Source organism: Varanus komodoensis, unplaced genomic scaffold (assembly GCF_004798865.1).
Source record: "Varanus komodoensis strain SLA01 unplaced genomic scaffold, ASM479886v1 scaffold1, whole genome shotgun sequence".
Taxonomy (NCBI): Eukaryota; Metazoa; Chordata; class Lepidosauria; order Squamata; family Varanidae; genus Varanus; species Varanus komodoensis.
In genome coordinates, this window is record NW_025335268.1 from 34,554,048 (window position 1) to 34,571,785 (window position 17,738).

The 17,738-nt window shown below is 40.1% G+C and overlaps 1 protein-coding gene across 1 annotated transcript in view; it reads right to left on the reverse strand.

The window, feature by feature from the left end:
- Positions 1 to 221: 221 nt before the first annotated feature.
- FNDC1 (fibronectin type III domain containing 1) overlaps positions 222 to 17,738 on the reverse strand; it is a 103,775-nt gene continuing 86,258 nt past the window's right edge. Inside the window, exons 15-19 of the mRNA XM_044421886.1 lie at positions 14,296 to 14,375; positions 9,947 to 9,976; positions 7,403 to 7,564; positions 2,482 to 2,604; positions 222 to 1,179 (exon numbers count right to left, since the gene is read on the reverse strand). Coding sequence (XP_044277821.1) covers positions 1,064 to 1,179; positions 2,482 to 2,604; positions 7,403 to 7,564; positions 9,947 to 9,976; positions 14,296 to 14,375 — 511 coding nt within the window. The 3' untranslated portion in view covers positions 222 to 1,063. The remainder of the gene's footprint in view (positions 1,180 to 2,481; positions 2,605 to 7,402; positions 7,565 to 9,946; positions 9,977 to 14,295; positions 14,376 to 17,738) is intronic.

Below are 17,738 nucleotides of genomic sequence, written 5' to 3' on the forward strand. Positions count from 1 at the left end.
ATTTCCAATAAAACCAAATTCCATTCTGTATTTCAGCTTAACTAGTTTCTGATTCTCTGCATGGAGATTGTAAGGAGTATTGGATATGGGTTTAACTTATGCATTGGTATATTACTGTATTAGCATTTATGTTGGAATATTAGTTAACTTTGGTATGTGAACCAAATAATTTACTCTCAGTAAAACATAAATGGCTAGGAGCCTGATTCTGAATTCTTCTATTTTATACAAACATCAACACCATTACAGTTCGACAATACTCACAAGAAGGTAAGCCTGGTTCTTTACATGGTTATGTGCATAGTATATTTTTCACAGAATAAATTTTAGAAGACTTGTTAATTAATAGCACCTTTTACATAAAACATCATCCCATTGAAGTATTTATCAAAGTCAACAAGAAAACCTCAAGTTCTAAGAAATACTTTTGCAAACATACAGTACTGTTTTTTGTTGCTGGTTTTTTTAAAAGTTGAATTGACACAGTGACCTGGTATTTCTTCCAGCCTTGTGCAAACCTACAGGAGAAGTCTTCAGTAACATTGATTGGTTTTCATGGGTGTTTAGTAGCACAGCATGACCGCATAGCAACATTCTGAAGCGCAAGACTCTGCCAGTGGAAGGCAAGAGGATTCCATTAATAGCAGTGGAAAGTGGTTAGCATTCCATAATGCAAGCACAGCATGCTTAAGTCATTCCTTGCAAGATATATCACGATTCCAATTTTTTGTGAGTAGCCAAATATATTACGTTTCATTGAGCACAGATAGCACCCATTGCGGCTACATCTCCATGCCTTTAAAGGCAAGGAGAACAAGGCAGGAGACCCAGACTGAATCCTGTACGTGCTCTGAAGCAAAATAATCAAGTAGCACCACAGACTTAGGTTGGCAAAACCCTATACGGTATTCGTTTAGTGAGTCTTTGCTGGTTTCTTCTTCCTTTCCATGTTCTTGTTTTCCTTTCCTTGCCAAGCCGACTGCTCAGAGTCCTCCAATAACAGCCATGTGAAAGGCACGCTGGATGTACTGCGCTTACGAACTGCATGGAGACTGCAGCACAGTTACCATTTCCCTGGAATGGGCACACCACACTCATACCAGCCCACATAATAATAAGGCGTCATATAGCCAATGCGTCCAAACGATACAGGCTCTTGTCGAAACTGGCGGTAATAACCTGTAGGAGTCAAAATACCAGGGTTAGTTTTTTACGGCAGCAAAGGAATGATCTCATAATAAAAGGTCAAAGAAAAAGAGTGAGGTCCATCCCTACCGCCTGGACAATCATGGGAACTACCATGGTCTCCTTACTCTTCTACGATTCAGCTCTTTGTACATCCTTGTTCCAAGCAGCACCTTAAATTACATTGCTTCTGTCTTGTGAAGCACAGGAGAAAATTGTCTACTCCTTCCTTGGTAGTATGTGCTGTTTTCTGGTCTATGATTCTACTCACAAGCTCTATCATTGACTGTTTTCTTTTGCATGCTTCCTTTCATTTCCAGCCCTTCTGCCTTAGTCACCTCCCTTCCAGGTTAAATTCCTGTTCTTTTTATCACTACTCTCAGGGCAAACAATCTTTCCTTCTACTGAACTGGAAGCGTGCTGGACAGGGTCTGTTGGGACTACTAGACAGATGCAGGCCAGCCCAATCTAACTCCCCCGCTCCTGCCATTGCAGCAGGAGTGTGTCACGCAAGGAAAAAACACCAGTGCTCTCACTGTGAGTCTGTTGCACTATATTTCCCCTCTTAGTGCTCAGCAGGAACTGGTACTTTGGAGCTGAGAAAGAGCCTCGAGAATCACTCTCTTGCATGCCTACCTTCACCACTATATCACTGATGGGCGCAAGATAATGGAGGTGGGGCAGAGCAGCAAAAAGGAGACTGAAATATCGCACTAGCAATCAAACCAGACGCAAGAATGAAGTAAATATAGGAGCAGTCTTAAAAGCTTATCAAAGAAAAGACTATCTGTAAAGGATATCTGTCAAAGGAATTTGACCATGAAGCATTAACAGACTCTTGGCATTCTTTTCCACAGATGTGGGCTTCTATCCAAGATGTTGACTACTGTGTCACTTCCACACTTCCCTCACATTTCGTATTTCGGCTCCTTAGAGCTGGCCGTGCTCATCTGGGTTAACTGCCCTTGCTCAGATAGCAGAGTCCTATGACTTGGTCCTATGACTTGGTGACTGACTCTTTCATTTTCTACACAAAAAACCCAGGGCTCATAAAAACACCATATGCAGCCTACATGGGGGAAAACCCATCAAAGGCAAGTTAACAGTATGCAGCAAGGATATAATTCAGTGCATATGCATGGTTCTTTCTTTGTGACCAAAAGCAACCTCTTTGTTGCTTGGAGAAAGATTCGTATGAGGACCCAGACATAAGCTGTCTATGGCCCAGAACACAACTAGTGTGCAAGCTATTGGTCCAGTGCTCCATACATTTCATGTTGCTTTTGGTATTTTTACCTGGAACAGGAGGCAAGGCTTCCACATATGACTGTGGTCCTGTTCTTCCATCCAAGTGCGAATCCACAAACTGGCAATGATCTTCACCTCTTCCCCAGCTATCCCCAATGCTGTAAAATGTATCTGTAAAAATGGTGCAAAGTTACAACTGCTCCAGTATGGAAAGTTTCCTGTGCAGCAACAGGCTTCTTCCCAAAGCTACCCTCAAAGGAAGGAATTCTTCATCTGAAAACGGTGCTGTGCATATGGGAAAGCTGGGCTGAAATTCCCATGGGTATGATAGGCTTAAAATTTGGGAGAACAAAAGGGAAATAAAAAATTCCTTGCATGTTTTGTTCCCTCTCAGAGGGATTTTTTTACATTTTGGGGTCACAGGCTTATTACATCAAGTAGGGTCATTTACCTGGGAAAGGGACAAATTCTATTTCAGAGAAGTTCTCTGTGGTCATATTCCAGTGGTAGAGGGAACAAAGGGGAGGATGGAGACACAGGGAGGCAAAACTTCCAGCATATTTTAGCTTAAAGTTCTTACTGCCCATCATTTCAACCTTTTAGAATGGGTAGAAATGCACAAAAGTTGGAAAACTACCTAATTATTTTTGGTTAAGGAAGCAGAGTAGGGCTGTTCTGCTGGTTATACAACACAATAATAATCTATTAGGGAGACTTTACAAACAGTTGCTACAGCATGACACTGAAAATCAACAAGACAAGAAATGTATGTCAATTTAAAAGCAAAATCTTGAAGAAGAAATATCACCTTGTGACTGGGAAGCTTTATGGAAGTATTAAATGCACAGGTAGCCAAGCATTAAGAGAAAATGGTTTATCGGTGGTATATTACTCCAAAAGATATTTAAAAATAGTTAAGAACTACAATAGAAAATGTTGGAAATGTAACAGGGCAGATGGGACTTTCTACCACATGTGGTGGACTTGTAAAATAATTAAAAGATTTTGGAAATGGATACATGTGGAAATACAAAAAAATCTTTAAAACTAAGTTTCCTATGAGTCCTAAGAAAATGCTTTTGAATATAATGCCAGAGACTTTTTCAAAGAATATGTCAGAGTTAGTCAAATAAATGACAACTGTAGCAAGAATTACAATTGCTTCTAAATGGAAATCACCAGATTCTCCAACAACTGAAGAATGGAAAAATAAGCTGGCAGAATACACAGTGATGACAAAATTAAGTGATTATGTAAACAGAAGACTGCTTAGAGACTTTAATGACAAATGGAAATTCTATAATTAATGGGATGTAAAAGGGAGTTCTTTAAAAAGTAGTTGAGGATCACTAATTGACTTAAAGTGACTGGAAAATTTACTGGTGCACAGAATAATAATTTCTTTTCTGAACTCCCATAGAGTGCTGAATGACAGATAGAGAGATAAATTTGTGGGTTTGCATGCATTGGTTGTATTTGTTTTAAATCCCTTGGCACTGTATTTTATGTCAAGAAAAATAAATAAAAAGTAGGGCCAGGGAATCTGGGACACCAAGACTGGAATCCCAGGAGACAGCATCTGGCACCGAAGTCTGAGGTTCTTTACCCTGATAAAGGGACAACATGAGCTTTATGTCTGCCTCCTTTAAAAAAATACTGTTTTCACAATTGCCACAATTATCTCCTAAGTTCCCCTTCTAAAACAGAAGAATCCTCTTGGGTGAGAGAAACTGTCAAAATGACCCCTCCGAAACTCACCACCTCCAAATAGAGCATTCTGTCTCAGAATTAGGAAATTCTTAACCAAGTACTAGTGTGTGTGTGTGTGTGTGTGTGTGTGTGTGTGTGTGTGTGTGTGAGAGAGAGAGAGAGAGAGAGAGAGAGAGAGAGAGAGAGAGAGAGAGAGAGAGAGAGAGAGAGAGAGAGAACATGCTCCACAACAGTGCCTTGCAGAAGTGCCTCCCCCTCCCGCCCCATGGGCTTCTTTTTATGGAACTGATGTTTATTTAGCTGGCACTGTTAGCACTTAATGTACACAAGGTGCTCAGCACTGTGAAGAAGCAAACTAGTTTTATTGCAGCACATAGGTTAAGTCAATAAAATACTTGGTAGAAGCACCTTTTGCAGCAATTGAAGCTGTGAGTTTTCTTGGGAAGGCCTCTCTCAGCTTTGCACATCTGGATCCCAGAGTGTTTCCCTAGTCTTCCTAAGCAAGCTGCTTCAGCTGTGTCAGGTTGGATGGTGAATGGCAACTTTCAGGTCTTGTCACAGAGTCTCAATCAGATTGAGGTCTGGGCTTTGATTGAGCCTTGTAAGACATCCAGGATCTCGTTTTTAAAAACAACTTTCGGAAAGTTCACTTCTGCCCTCACAGGTCCCTTTCAGCCTCGAACAGGTTTTCCTCTAGAATGGTCTGAATTTGGCTTCATCCATCTTGCCCTCGATCCTAACTATTTTCCCAGTGCAGAGGAAAAGCATTCCCAGAACCTGATGCTGCCACCACCACCATGCTTCAGCATGCGGAGGGTGCTCTCAGAGCAATGAGCAATGTTGGTTTTGCAGCACACATAGCATTTTGCAGCAAGGACAAAACTTCAGTTTTTGACTCATCAAATCAGGGAACCTTTTCCCACATGTTTCCTCTGTCTTTCACATGCATTTCTGCAAATTCCGAATATGCTTTGGTACAACCTTGCTTCAGCAATAGCCATCTTCTCATCACTCTTCCATAAAGCCTGGCTTCATGGAGCATCCAGGTGACAGCTGTCCCATGGACAGCTTCTCCCATCTCATTGTGGACCTTTCTAGCTCCTTCAGAGTTACCATTGATCTCTTGATTGCTCCTCTGATTAATTATCTCCTTACGTGGTCACTGAATTTTGGTGGATGGTCTTCCCCAGCCATATACTTTCCATTCTGTGATAATGGTTTTAATGATGCTCCAAGGATGTTTATAATCTGGATTAAAAAAAAATAACCTAACCCATCTACAGAATTTATCCTGGAGTTGTTTTGACCATTCCTTGGTCTTCATGATGTTGCTTGTTTAGATATGTTTTCTAACAAACACTGAGAACTTCCAGGAACAGGTATATTTAATCTGATAGCATGTGGCACTGCAATTGCACAGAAGTGGATCCTATATACTTATAATCAAACCAGAAGAAAAAATGAAATAAATATAGGCATTCAGGAGGCAGTCAGTTGCATCAGATCTTATTTAGGCATGGCATAGAATGGCATGGGAAAGGCATGGATGAATACATATGCAACAAGAAGTGCTAGTTTTTGTTTTTTTGTTATCTTCTTGTGCTGCAATAAAAATATTTTGAACCTTCCAGCATTATCTTGTAAATATCAAGTGGTAACAGTGCCAACTAAAATTGTTTCTTCTCCAGGCTGTACCACAACAAACTGTGGAAAAGTCAAAGAGGGGGTGAATATTCCTGCAATGTACTTTATATGAACCACCACCAATATAACTAACACTACCCATCATCTGCTGACAGATGGGGACAAGATCCCATTAAAGCAAGCTGTCATGTACAGGGAAGATGCCGGACAAACGATGGATTGATGTCACGGAGATTTCACCCATGCAACCATGAATATTCACAGATGCAAAGATGGGATAAAAGTGGAACCCATTGGCACCAGCAGCACTAGGTTTTCAAATTAGAGTCCAATATGTGGAAATATAGAAATGCATAAAAATCCATATGCACCCAAAAATGAAGAGAGAAAAACCACTGAACACTGCAAAGGTTTCTATGTTGGTAGGCTGACATTTAAGGGTTTTGCAGTATTTCTGGTTGAAATAGCTTGCCTCAGCAACAGATCATAGTTGAGATGTCTATCTAATGAAAGAGCAAGTAAAGGCTCAGACAGAAATTGTACTAATCTAGAAATCTGGGTGCTGATCATAAAAGTGAACTCTTTATTACTTTTATATTTTTCTGAAATAATAGGAGCGTTCTGGCAGAAGAATCTACTGGCAGAGTATGAAAGCAAGCCAGAGACCTTTGTCAACATTCCTGAACTCAGTAAAACAGATTTGTTTATCTGTTACTGGCTGAGTTGAAGATCACTCATCCAGCTCATCCTGCCACTGTGCTTAAAGCTGCCTTAAGAGGAACAATGGTTGCTCACTTGGTTAGGTGCAATTAACCCATGTGTCATTAGGAGCATGCATTATTGCAATCAGACAGCAATTCCTCAACTCCTATACTTTGGAAGAGCATAGCTTACACTTCCCCGAGGCTAACCCTTAACCCCAATAAACTGTCCTATCCTAATTCTATGTGCAATGCTTCTCTTTCAGATGGTTTGAATCCAGTTAGAGCTGAACTGAAAATGCCACCCACTTCCATTCAGTTGCCCAAGAAATTGGGGCGACATTTTCTCAGATTTCTAAGGGAGAAGAAATTCTCTAGGTTTGGTGGGATGGGCTTACCTGCAACAACTGGCATTTTTATTAAAGAAAACTGGGGTGGGCATAACTCAACATCAGGGCATAGCATCACTCAAACTGAAGTGATGGGGAAATACTGTGGCCCACCAAGAGTTAACCCACTACTGCTCCTGGCAACAGAAGCCGAGATACATTCTGAGAAGAGATGAGTAATAAAAAGAGATAAGTAATAGAAAGAGCTTTCTTTTTGCTTCCCTCCTTTTCTTTTTAGACTACTTCCAAGAACTTCAGCTCAGCCCTAATTTTGTCACCAAACACCTTTCTACCTAATAGCATGGTGGAATATCAGCAATGTTTCCAGCATGCATCCCCTGGGTGGGATGGAAAAGAAGCAGAGCCAAGTCAGTCCACATGATCCTTGGGCCACTTTTTTCCGTTGTAGTCAGCAGCCTGGTCTCAAGGGTGCTTCCGCAGAACAATCTAACTGATCTTCAGTGGATTGTTCTTAAGCGTGTTCTTTATCAAATCACAGTACTGTAAAATAAGCCAAGTACATACCTCTTAGGTCATCACTGAGGAAAATCTTGTATCTCAATGAATTACAAAGAACCACACCAACAAACTTCCTGTACCATGTCCGCTTCACGTATTGTTTGCCACTGCATTCAGAGTATGACGAATCATATTTAAAAGAAAATGGGATCCAGATTGGTTCACCACCTAAAAAGCAGTGCCAAAAAGAGAACACCTAGAAGTTCAGCCATCAAATGGGTTTATGACAAGTTCATCCTCTTAAATAATGCACTGTAATAAAAACTTATAAACTGTCTTCTTCGCTAGCATCAGAATACATTCCTAGGCATGTTTTTTGGGAAGTTGTTGATTTTATTAAACAGATTACTTCTAATTAAATGTGTTCAGGATCACAGCTTATGTCACACAGGAAGTAAACCTGGTATTTTTCACTCAGACCCTTCATGAATCAACGAACAGTATCCTGTAACAACTGCTTCAAGTCAGGGGGGTGCACAAGATTTCCCAGAGACCACAAGATGCAGTATATTCCTCCCCCAAAAGGCCACAAATAGAGAGAAAACCTTGCATTTCCCCTCCATCCTCCCTCCCAGTTGCCATGGAAAACTCTACAGTGGTCCCCTGCTGAGCTCACTGCTGCTGCCTTGGAAGCAGGATGGAGAAAGTGGAATGGAGGCATGATGGTGGCCAAGGAGAACTGAAGGGAGGAGCTCTGTTCCCATCCTTGCCCCAGGTGGGTAGGTAAGCTAGATGAGCACAAAGGCCCTGTTAGCTCTAAGTAAAAAGATGGAGGAACAGGAAGCTGAAAAGCATCCCTTGCTCCTCCCAGCCTGTCAGGTTCTTGCAGGGTATGAGCCCTTTGCCTGTTGAACATCAATCCAGGAGGACTTTGCTTTTGGTGACATTAAAATAAACTTGTTTCAATAGCCAAGTACATCACAGAATAGTACATGCAGGAGCATCCCTGACTTACTAAGATACATTAAATATATCATCTTAATGCATCCTGCTGCATTTGGAATCCAAGAGGGCTGTAAAAGAAGGATTTTTCAGAGATGTAACGGTACTGTTTTTTTAGAGCATCATAAACAATTGGCATTTTTTTGGTCAAAATAAACAACTAACCCTAACCCTATAACACTGCAAAATGTCTAAAAGAAGGCCAGGTGGTGATATCATGAACCACTATTTTGGGTACCCTGCACCAAATGACTAAGTGCACATAAATCTTCATCACAAATCTGGTAGCCCAAAATTCACTCACTAACAGAGTTGTGAGAATCAGCTTGGATTCAAAATCCAAGGTGTAAACTGGAGTACCAGTGCGGCATCCTGAACTTTTCAGTGGAGATGGCAGTTTTGTGAACACAAAAGAAAGTGTGCATGGACCTGCCTGTTCAACTTAAATATCCATGTGAGTGGTGGAACCCACTGGGAAGTAGGTCCCGTTGAAGTCAGTGGGCTTTACTTGGAGCATACATGCATAGGACTGAGAGCATTGAGAATCCCATGAAAGGCTCTGGATACTTTAATATGTAAGCACTTGACCTTTGCAGGCTGTGAATTGGCTACATGAATACAAAGAACATTCTTATCTAAGGATTCTAAACAAATGAAACAGTAGAATTTCCCTTGCTTCTAAAAAACCTTATAGCTCTACCCATATACAAGTTTACAGCATGAAAGTTGCTCCATTGCTTTCAGTATATTTCCCTGTGGGGTCCGTCTCACGAATGCTACTGGCAACTGTTCTATGGCATGGGAAGAACATTTTTATTTTAAAAAAGAAGAGACAAAGCAACATTTTGTCTGTTGTTTAATAGATTCTTTTGACTATAAAAGAAACAAGCCATACTCCTGCATGCACACATAAATGCATAAATAACACGCAGGAATAGTCCCATTGAACGCTGCTGAAATGGGCTCCAGTAAAACTTGACTTGCAGCTTAATGGACTTCTTTTGTACACAAAGATTCTCACATGTGCCATTATTTCCAGCATTTTAGCCACACTATTCTCTGTGCAAACAAAACAATGAAGTTTTTGTGGAAAGAGAAGTACACAAGGAATCGGAATCAGAGCATTCAGTATTCCTAGGCTATTTATCAGTCCAATGGTTCCCCATGAAGAAATCTCCATGAAATTGACCATATTTGACCACAGTTGCTCCTGTGAAGCATGCAGTGAGGTTTTGATTATATAGTACACTCGAGCCCACTTGAGAGGGTTATTGTGCACTTCCCATGCTCTGTTTTTGTCTTTTTTTTAAACATAAAATATTGGGGTACATGACAATTCATTTTACCCCCATTATATAATATGATACAATATAGTAGCATTCCAAAAATGTAGTGGATATTAATTCACCCTAAAACTTAGCATCCTGCTTCCAGATTGACCAGTGACAGAAGCTGTAAAGGACATTGTATATATAGCAAAGAGACAGTTTTCCCCACCCTGCTTGCAGTCAGTTCTTTTCACTTTCTCAGTCAGTTAGATGACGTTATAATTCTAATCTTTGTAATCTGCAGGACAAGACAATAGCTAAAAAGATCAGTGAGACTTACCTGGTGGTCTGACAATAAGTAGAGGATTATCTGTAAAGAGAACAAGAAAACGCTTGAATAGTTTACTCTCAAAATTTATATCCCCTAAAGCTAAAATTATCTAGATGCTGCACATCAAAAAAGCTGGTAGGTGAAAAATGTGTTCTGGCTTCTATTAATTTTTAAAGCAAAATACAATGCAGGAGTCAATTCACAACGTCTTTTAGTTGGTATGGAATGTTCCTTTCTTTTTCAACATAGACTCTGTTATACTAGCATCTATAACAGTGATTTTCATTTCCGGACATGAAATTTGAGTATTTTTTGTTGTGATAAATATCCTCAGTATAGAAATTGGTTTCTGAATGCTTATTGTGGATTTATTAAAAATGAAAAGAAGTGGAGACATGCCATAAGTAAGCTAATTAACGAAAATGGGGAACATACGCAAAACCAAGATCTGTTAAGCAGTAGCTTGGCACCAAATGAAATACCAAGCCAAAAAGCCAACCATTTGAACAGCAAGATGATAAAGCAAGAGCCCAGAACCAACTATAATAGAAGTCCAACCCCCAATTTAGCTGTGCAATAATGATAAGAAATAGCTTGGCATCATTTGCAATAGCCAGCTGAATGGGGCACCAATAGAAAATAGTAAAAAAAGAAAATCAGTCAGATATCTGGCACAGTAACTGTCTAGCCAACAATTCACAATGAAAGAAGATGATGACTATACTGATTGCATTATATATTAGCATTGAAACGAATTAGTAAATCATCTAATCTTGATTATTCAACTGGTTTGGTCCATTCTGACAATGTACTTTACTTTTAAAAAGAAATGCATTCCTTATTAACAAAACTCTAAATTAGGAAAGACATTGCATTTAAGAAATATTTATCTTTCAATTGTATGCGTCCTAGTTCATTAATCGATTAATTGGTTATTTACATTTATATAGATGTGCATATGGGCAACCACAATAGTTCTGAACCAAAAAGTTTAATTTGTTTTTAGATTTATTGTAGCAGGTATCATCTGGTAAAATGTACTTCTTCCTAAGCAGGGGACAAAGGAGGGGCTGGCTCTTTTAAGACAGGGCTGCCATCTTCAATACATACATACACACATGCCCACCCCAGTTAAATAGAGCATCTTTTTAAGTCAGCTTATGGTGGCTTTCTTAAAAAATAAATTAAGCTAACCAATTGTGGCTGCAATCCAATTACTTGAGAGTAAGTTCCACTGAACTGAATGGGCCTTCTTTCTGAGTAAACATGTTTTGGAATAGCCTGTTAATTCAAGAGTAGGTACCTTTCCATTGTTTTGGACTGCAAGTCCTAGAAACCTCAGCAAGGTTGTTTTTTTTTTAGGAGTTTTAGTCCAAAATATCTAGAGTGCACTAGGAGGGTCTCTTGCTTTTCCTTGAGAACTGGTAAAAGTTTGGATTAAATGTTACAACCCTAACCTAAAGTTATTGCAGAAGGTTGTTTACTTGATTCTAATGGCTGATTTGTTTTCCCAGATAGAATGTTGATGTATAAATGTGTATTAATTCTAAAGTAACAAATCTAGTTTCAGATTAAGGGCAGAAAAGGGATGCAAGCCCAATGAACTAAACTCCAGTGAGCACCTAGAGTAGTTAATGGGTGAACATACTGTATATTCTGATTTTATTGAGCCAATTGACTTATGACCAATCATCCATGCAAAAGAAAGGGGAGAAAGTCTTTAGCAACCCTTGCTTAAAAATCATTTAAAAGCTCTTAACCTCTAAAAAAAGTATTAGCAGTATGAGATGGAAACAAGTTTCAATTGAAAAAGGAAAAGAAAATTAATGGAAAATTGGTTCCCATCTTTTTTTCAAACACAATTACTTCCAGCCTCTCAGTTGCTCAAGGTTAAAAGCAACAACTAATTTGTTGCCAATCCAGAACAAAAACTTCCCCTTTATTATTTTATTTAATCTTTTTTCTTCTTTCATTAGCAAGGTAGCACAGACAACATGAGGCAGCTTTCGGGGCAGCTGGCCTACTATACAGAAACATTCATTACCCTTTGGCTCCCTGAACCAGAAAGAAGAAAGCTCTATTCCCAACTCACTTCTACTTGGTCAGCAGTAACAGAGGCTGTGCCATGTTGTTTTTGCTAGGACAGTGTTTAGCTTAGCCTTCCCCAAACTGGTTCCTCCAGATATTTTGGACTACAACTCCTATCATCCCTGACCACTTCCCATAGTGGTTACAGTCTGGGTGTTTTGTCCAAAACATCCAAAGGCCACCAGGCTGAAGAAAGTTAGCTCAAGCCCTTGATTGTACAACCTATTGCTTCTATCACCTACTGAAAGTGCCACGTATCTTTCAAAACGTGTGCTTAAAAGGCAAGCTGCCTAATGATGGCAACTTTGCTAACCTATGAATCATTGCGGTTCATAGATTTTGCATAATGTTGGTAGCTTCTTTTCTGCCCTGATCCTCCATATTACCATCTTCCTCCTGGGTCTATTTTATCCCTGTTTTTCGCTTTATCAGCCTGTCCAACAAAGCCATATCCACCCAGTATTGCTCTGCCCTGGCCTTTGTCCTTATTTTCTAGCTGAGCCTCCTTCAGCCTGAGGGCTAGAAGTTTAGAGATGCTCTTGACAGCTGCATCCCAGTGGGCAAGGCTGAAAACAAAAGCCAGTGAGACCAAAGCAAAAGCTAAAGCAATTACTGCCAGTAACTAAGGCTTAGAAGAGGCTTTTCACTTTTTAGAATGGGGAAAAACTACACAAGCAGCAGGAGACTACCAAAGGATTTGTGGATAAGGGAAGTGGGCAGGGCATGATCATCTAGGGCAGTGGTGGCGAACCTATGGCATGTGTGCCGCAGTGGACACGCAGCGCCCTCTCCGTCAGCACGCGAGCCCAGTCGCCCCAGCAGCCGAGCATCGGATAACAGTGCACATAGGGGCCATGCGCATGCTCGGAAAGGAGTAGCAGTGCCAGGCGATGACATCATGAGCAGTGACTCATTAGCCGCAACTCGTCCAAGCTTTCGCATGGTCGGTCAGTGCGCTGCCAAGGATAGATAGATAGATAGATAGATAGATAGATAGATAGATAGATATATATATATATATTTGCTTGGACAGGCTGTTTTTCCCCCCTAAACTAAAACCTTAGTATTCAGGTTTTATTGCAGTGTTGGCACTTTGTGATAAATAAGTGGGTTTTGGGTTGCAGTTTAGGCACTCGGCCTCTAAAAGGTTTACCATCGCTGATCTAGGGAATCAAGCAGGCAAGTTTTGGCCCCCAATCCTGAGGCTCTGCACCCCTGTTGAAGCCCTTGGGTTACAATGAGTGTTTGTACATCCAACCACTCTCAAAGAATTATCTCCAGGAGTATTCAAAGCTGCAGCCTGGCTTGCAACTGAGAGCTGCCCATGGAGGCCATTTTGCAGGTGAGTGGTACAAATGGCTCCTGTGATTTGCATGACTGCAGGGACACGGGAAAGGACCACTACCTATGAAATGTAGGTACGATCTCTCACAAGGAGAGAGTAATTCATATCAGTGTGAGCACTTTTTGGTTGTGGGACTTGCAGTATTCCCACATGCTCTCCAAGGCAGTCTTGCTGAAACTATCAGAAGTGCAAGTTCTGATAGTACTGAACATTTCCCATACAGGATGACTCTTTAGCTTTGATTCTTTGACACAAATCCTGTTCATGACTTTGGTGCTAGATTAATTTGATTAATTTAAATTAAATTAATTGAATTCAGGATTACAATTAAATCTTGAAATGCAATCTTGCCCAGGGCATGTCCTATTTTCCTCTTCAATTCTCTCCCCACTCTCTTATATTGGGATCTGTGTTAAACTTAACCCTTACCTTCTATTGAAATTTAGTTTTACCTTCCTCTCTAACTTTTCTTCCATTCCTCTAAACATTAGGCTGACTCCTACTCTTCTTCTCATTAGCTGGATTCCAGGAATTTTAAATCATTTTATGAATTATGTTTTTAGTGTATAATTTTGGATTTGTAAATTATGGCAACTTGCCCTATAGCTTCAGGTGAAGGTGGGATAATAATTCTAAACAGATTTACAAAAATCACTGAAAAACTGCCAAGCCCTGTTCCTGTCAAATATAATAAGCCAAAGTGGAGGACATTCAGCGGAAGTTTTTAAAAGAGAGAGAAAAAAACTTGGGACTGGATATTTCCAGTCTCACAGCATGGGAGAAAGGTGTATGGTAGCCATTTCCAAAGCTTTTGCAGCAGAAAATTCACTACTCAAATTGTTTTAATCTTTGGCTCAATACAAAACGGACTCCTACTAACACAGTTCTAATTTCCAATTTTGAACAATACATTAAACCACCATACCAGATTCTGTGATATAGGAGATTGAATTGCTTATAGGTCCATAACCATGGGGATTCTTTGCCTGGACTCTAAAGTAATACCTAAAACAGAGAAAAGAAGAGAGAGGGAACAGGCATTCATTGAAATTACATTAAATCTATAATATCAGTCCACTACAATCAAGTTAGGAAATTTTCAAACAGACAATAGTTACTGTGATTTACAGTTTAAGCGGTTGCATCAAATACTTCTTGGATTTTTGATCAACATGGATTATGATTATTTGAAACACCCAGTGATTGGATCAAGATTTAATCATAACTAATGTAACATTGCATTGATTTCATTGGGTCTACTTCAAGTATATAAATCTAGATCCAAAGCCTCAATTTTGAAGAATGCAGGAGCCGGAAGAGTTTGGGTGAATTCATCATTCAGTGACTGGAATATCAAGTGAGAAAGATAACAGAATCAAGCCACCACTGCAAGTAAAACTCAACAGGCAAAATATTTTTATCACTTGACATTGTCTCAACATAATTTTTTTTCAATAAATCTGTTCAGATAGTCCATGGTGACACATCAAGTAATCAACCATGCCAGATTCTGGAACATACATGTGAATTATTCCTCCATTTTAGAAAAATAGGTCAATGCCAGAGTTAGGAACTGAGGGCAAGAGAATTGAGGGCAAGCTGAATAAAAAAGTTTGCCTGCAGCTCCTTACAGGGGATATTCAGAGGCAAACACTTTGTGTATTTGATACCACGTGTCTCAAAGCCATTGTACAGAAGAAGTTATGGAAGTTTGTGTTATATGCAAACAGAATTAATTTTCCCGCATCTTCACACAGGCCTGCTTTCAAAGGGACCGCAGGCAGACAGGGTGAATTTACCAGTGTGGGGCTGCCCAGGCCTGGTGCATGTTTAAAGTGGACCCTCGGTTGTTCTTTGCACAGCCTAAGTCTGCTAGCGAGTGCAATGCTTACTCATGTCTACAGATGTACATGGAGGCCAAGAGATATAGTTTACATGAGCCACCAGATGTATTAATTCAGTAAGAAGCCATAGCATGTGTCAACCTAGTGATGAGGTGTAACATAAATGCAAGTGAGTGAGCTATCACAATCTTATCTCAGAAAAAATAAATATAATCTACAAATGCCACTATGCAGGAACAGTTATTTTACTGCAGGATCTGCACTGAAAGCTGTAGATACCATGGGAAATAACATAATATTGGCAAGTATCTAGCACCTGGCACCATATCCAAAAACTGCAGGAGGAGAAAGGATTATGCCAGAGTTTGCAAACAAGCAGTCTTGCTCTAGATTACTTGACAATCTTGACCAATTCAGCAATTCATACGGACGTCCTCTACAACAGCAAACTACACTTGCAAAGATCACCCGCACGTTTATTGAACTTGTACGGTACTTCATAACTCCGGCTCCAGCCAGAAACTGAAGTTCAAATAGACAGCAGTGCATCTATAAAGGCAATGAATTAAAGTAGGCTTCCCCAACCTGGTGCCTTCTATATTTTTTCAACAGCAAGTTCCATACTGCCTGAGATTATGGGAGTTGTAATCCAATACTTGTGAGATAAAGTGGTTAGAGTTGGACTGGAGACCCGGGTTATAGTCCCTACTTGCTCATGAAGCTGACTGGTTGACTTTAGGCCAGTCACTGACTCTCAGCCCAACCTACCTCACAAGGTTGTAAGAAAAAATGAAGCTCTACAAGCCACCTTGGGTCTCTCACAAGAGGAAAAAAGGCAAGATACAAATGCAATGTAATAACAACAACATTGCATTATTATGTTATGTCTGGAGGACACAAGAAGAGCTTATAGGTCAAGTTTCTGTAGGATAGGATGGAAGCATTACCACCAAAGTCAAACTGAGACTCAATGTTGCCACTATACTTATATTACTATTGCAAAATGCAAGCAAAGAATACCAGCTAGAAGTTCAGGCTGTAAATTCCAGGAAAAAGCCTGTTCATATGACTAAGCACATGAACCTAGTAATTTCTATCACATTACAAACTATCTATACTATTGATGTAGAAGCCAACAGAAACTTTGCTCATAGCCAAGGTTGCCTACCAAAGCCTCAAGCCCTAAAAACTGCAGCATTGTTCAAGAAGGCCTTCAGCACCTCTTAGATTGAACAAACCAGTTGGGCAACAGTGCAAATGAAGAAGGACTGACAAAGTGGCAGAACTTACAAAATGGCTAAGACACCAAAAAGAAAAAAAAAAAATCTGGAAAACAATATTTGCGTGGGGCCGAGCAATTTAAGTGATGTGTGTTTTAAAGCTGCCAATTCATCACTATCTTGTCTGATCTTGAGAAAGTAAAAGTAGTGACTGGTGAATTCTAGTTGATGAAGAAGCAGCCATCTAATCACATTTTGGACCCCTGAGGGCCAAACCAGCAGGAATAGGCTGTATTGGCAGCTTTCACGGGAAGGATCACAGCAGGTGCCATTTTAATTTATTAATGTGGAGACATCATCATGGGGAGGAACTGTAGTTCAATGGTGGGACACATGCTTTGCATGCAGAAAATCACAGGCTCAATCCCAGCATCTCCAGGCATGGCTGGGAAAACTCCTGTCTAAAATCCAGTCAGTATCAACCAGTACGGACCAGTGGTCTGCTGCCCCCATATAAGGCAACCTCCTATGTTCCCATGAAGTAGCAGAGCAGAACCCAAAACACCCGATCTGACGTTTACAAAAATAAGATCAGGAATCTTTCAGCAGTACCCAATGTTTGACACTGAACCTGTTCCTGATGCATACCTGTTCCTGAAAAACTAAGTCTTGGATAGCAAATGCCAAACCATTCACCATCAAATCTATGCACCAGTTACTCATGACCAGTACAAATGACCTCATCACATTTTTTCCTCAGGTGCACATAATTCTTTAAAGGCCAGGTAAATCGCTGCTGCCCCTTCTGGTGAAGGTAGCAGTATGCACCCAGGTAATCTGGCTCAAATTGAAATAGAATGTCTATCAATTAGGGTAGCCTATGGAAATTTGACTAGTAAAAACAAGCTGCAGCAAAGTTAAAACAGTTTAAAGCTAGTAGGGTGGAGGATAATCAAAAGCTTTTTGCTTGGAAGCAGTATGCAAAATTGCCAAGCAATACTAGTATATAAGGTTTTAAAAAAATGATTTCCAATTTGTTATTGGTAACATTATCATTATCATCACATCATTATTTTCATCCCTAATATGGTTTAAAATGGGGGGGAGAGGGGGAGAGAGAGAGGGAGAGAGAGATTTCCTATCCCTATCCACAGCACCTTTGCTATGGGAAGAGAGACAGACCGACCAACAGAGAAAGGGAATGAAACACTCAATTAATTTGAATGGGAAGAACTGCAAGAGGGGTTGAATGCATAAGTCAAGACAATCACATAATCATCTCTTCACAAGGACTTCAAAAACAC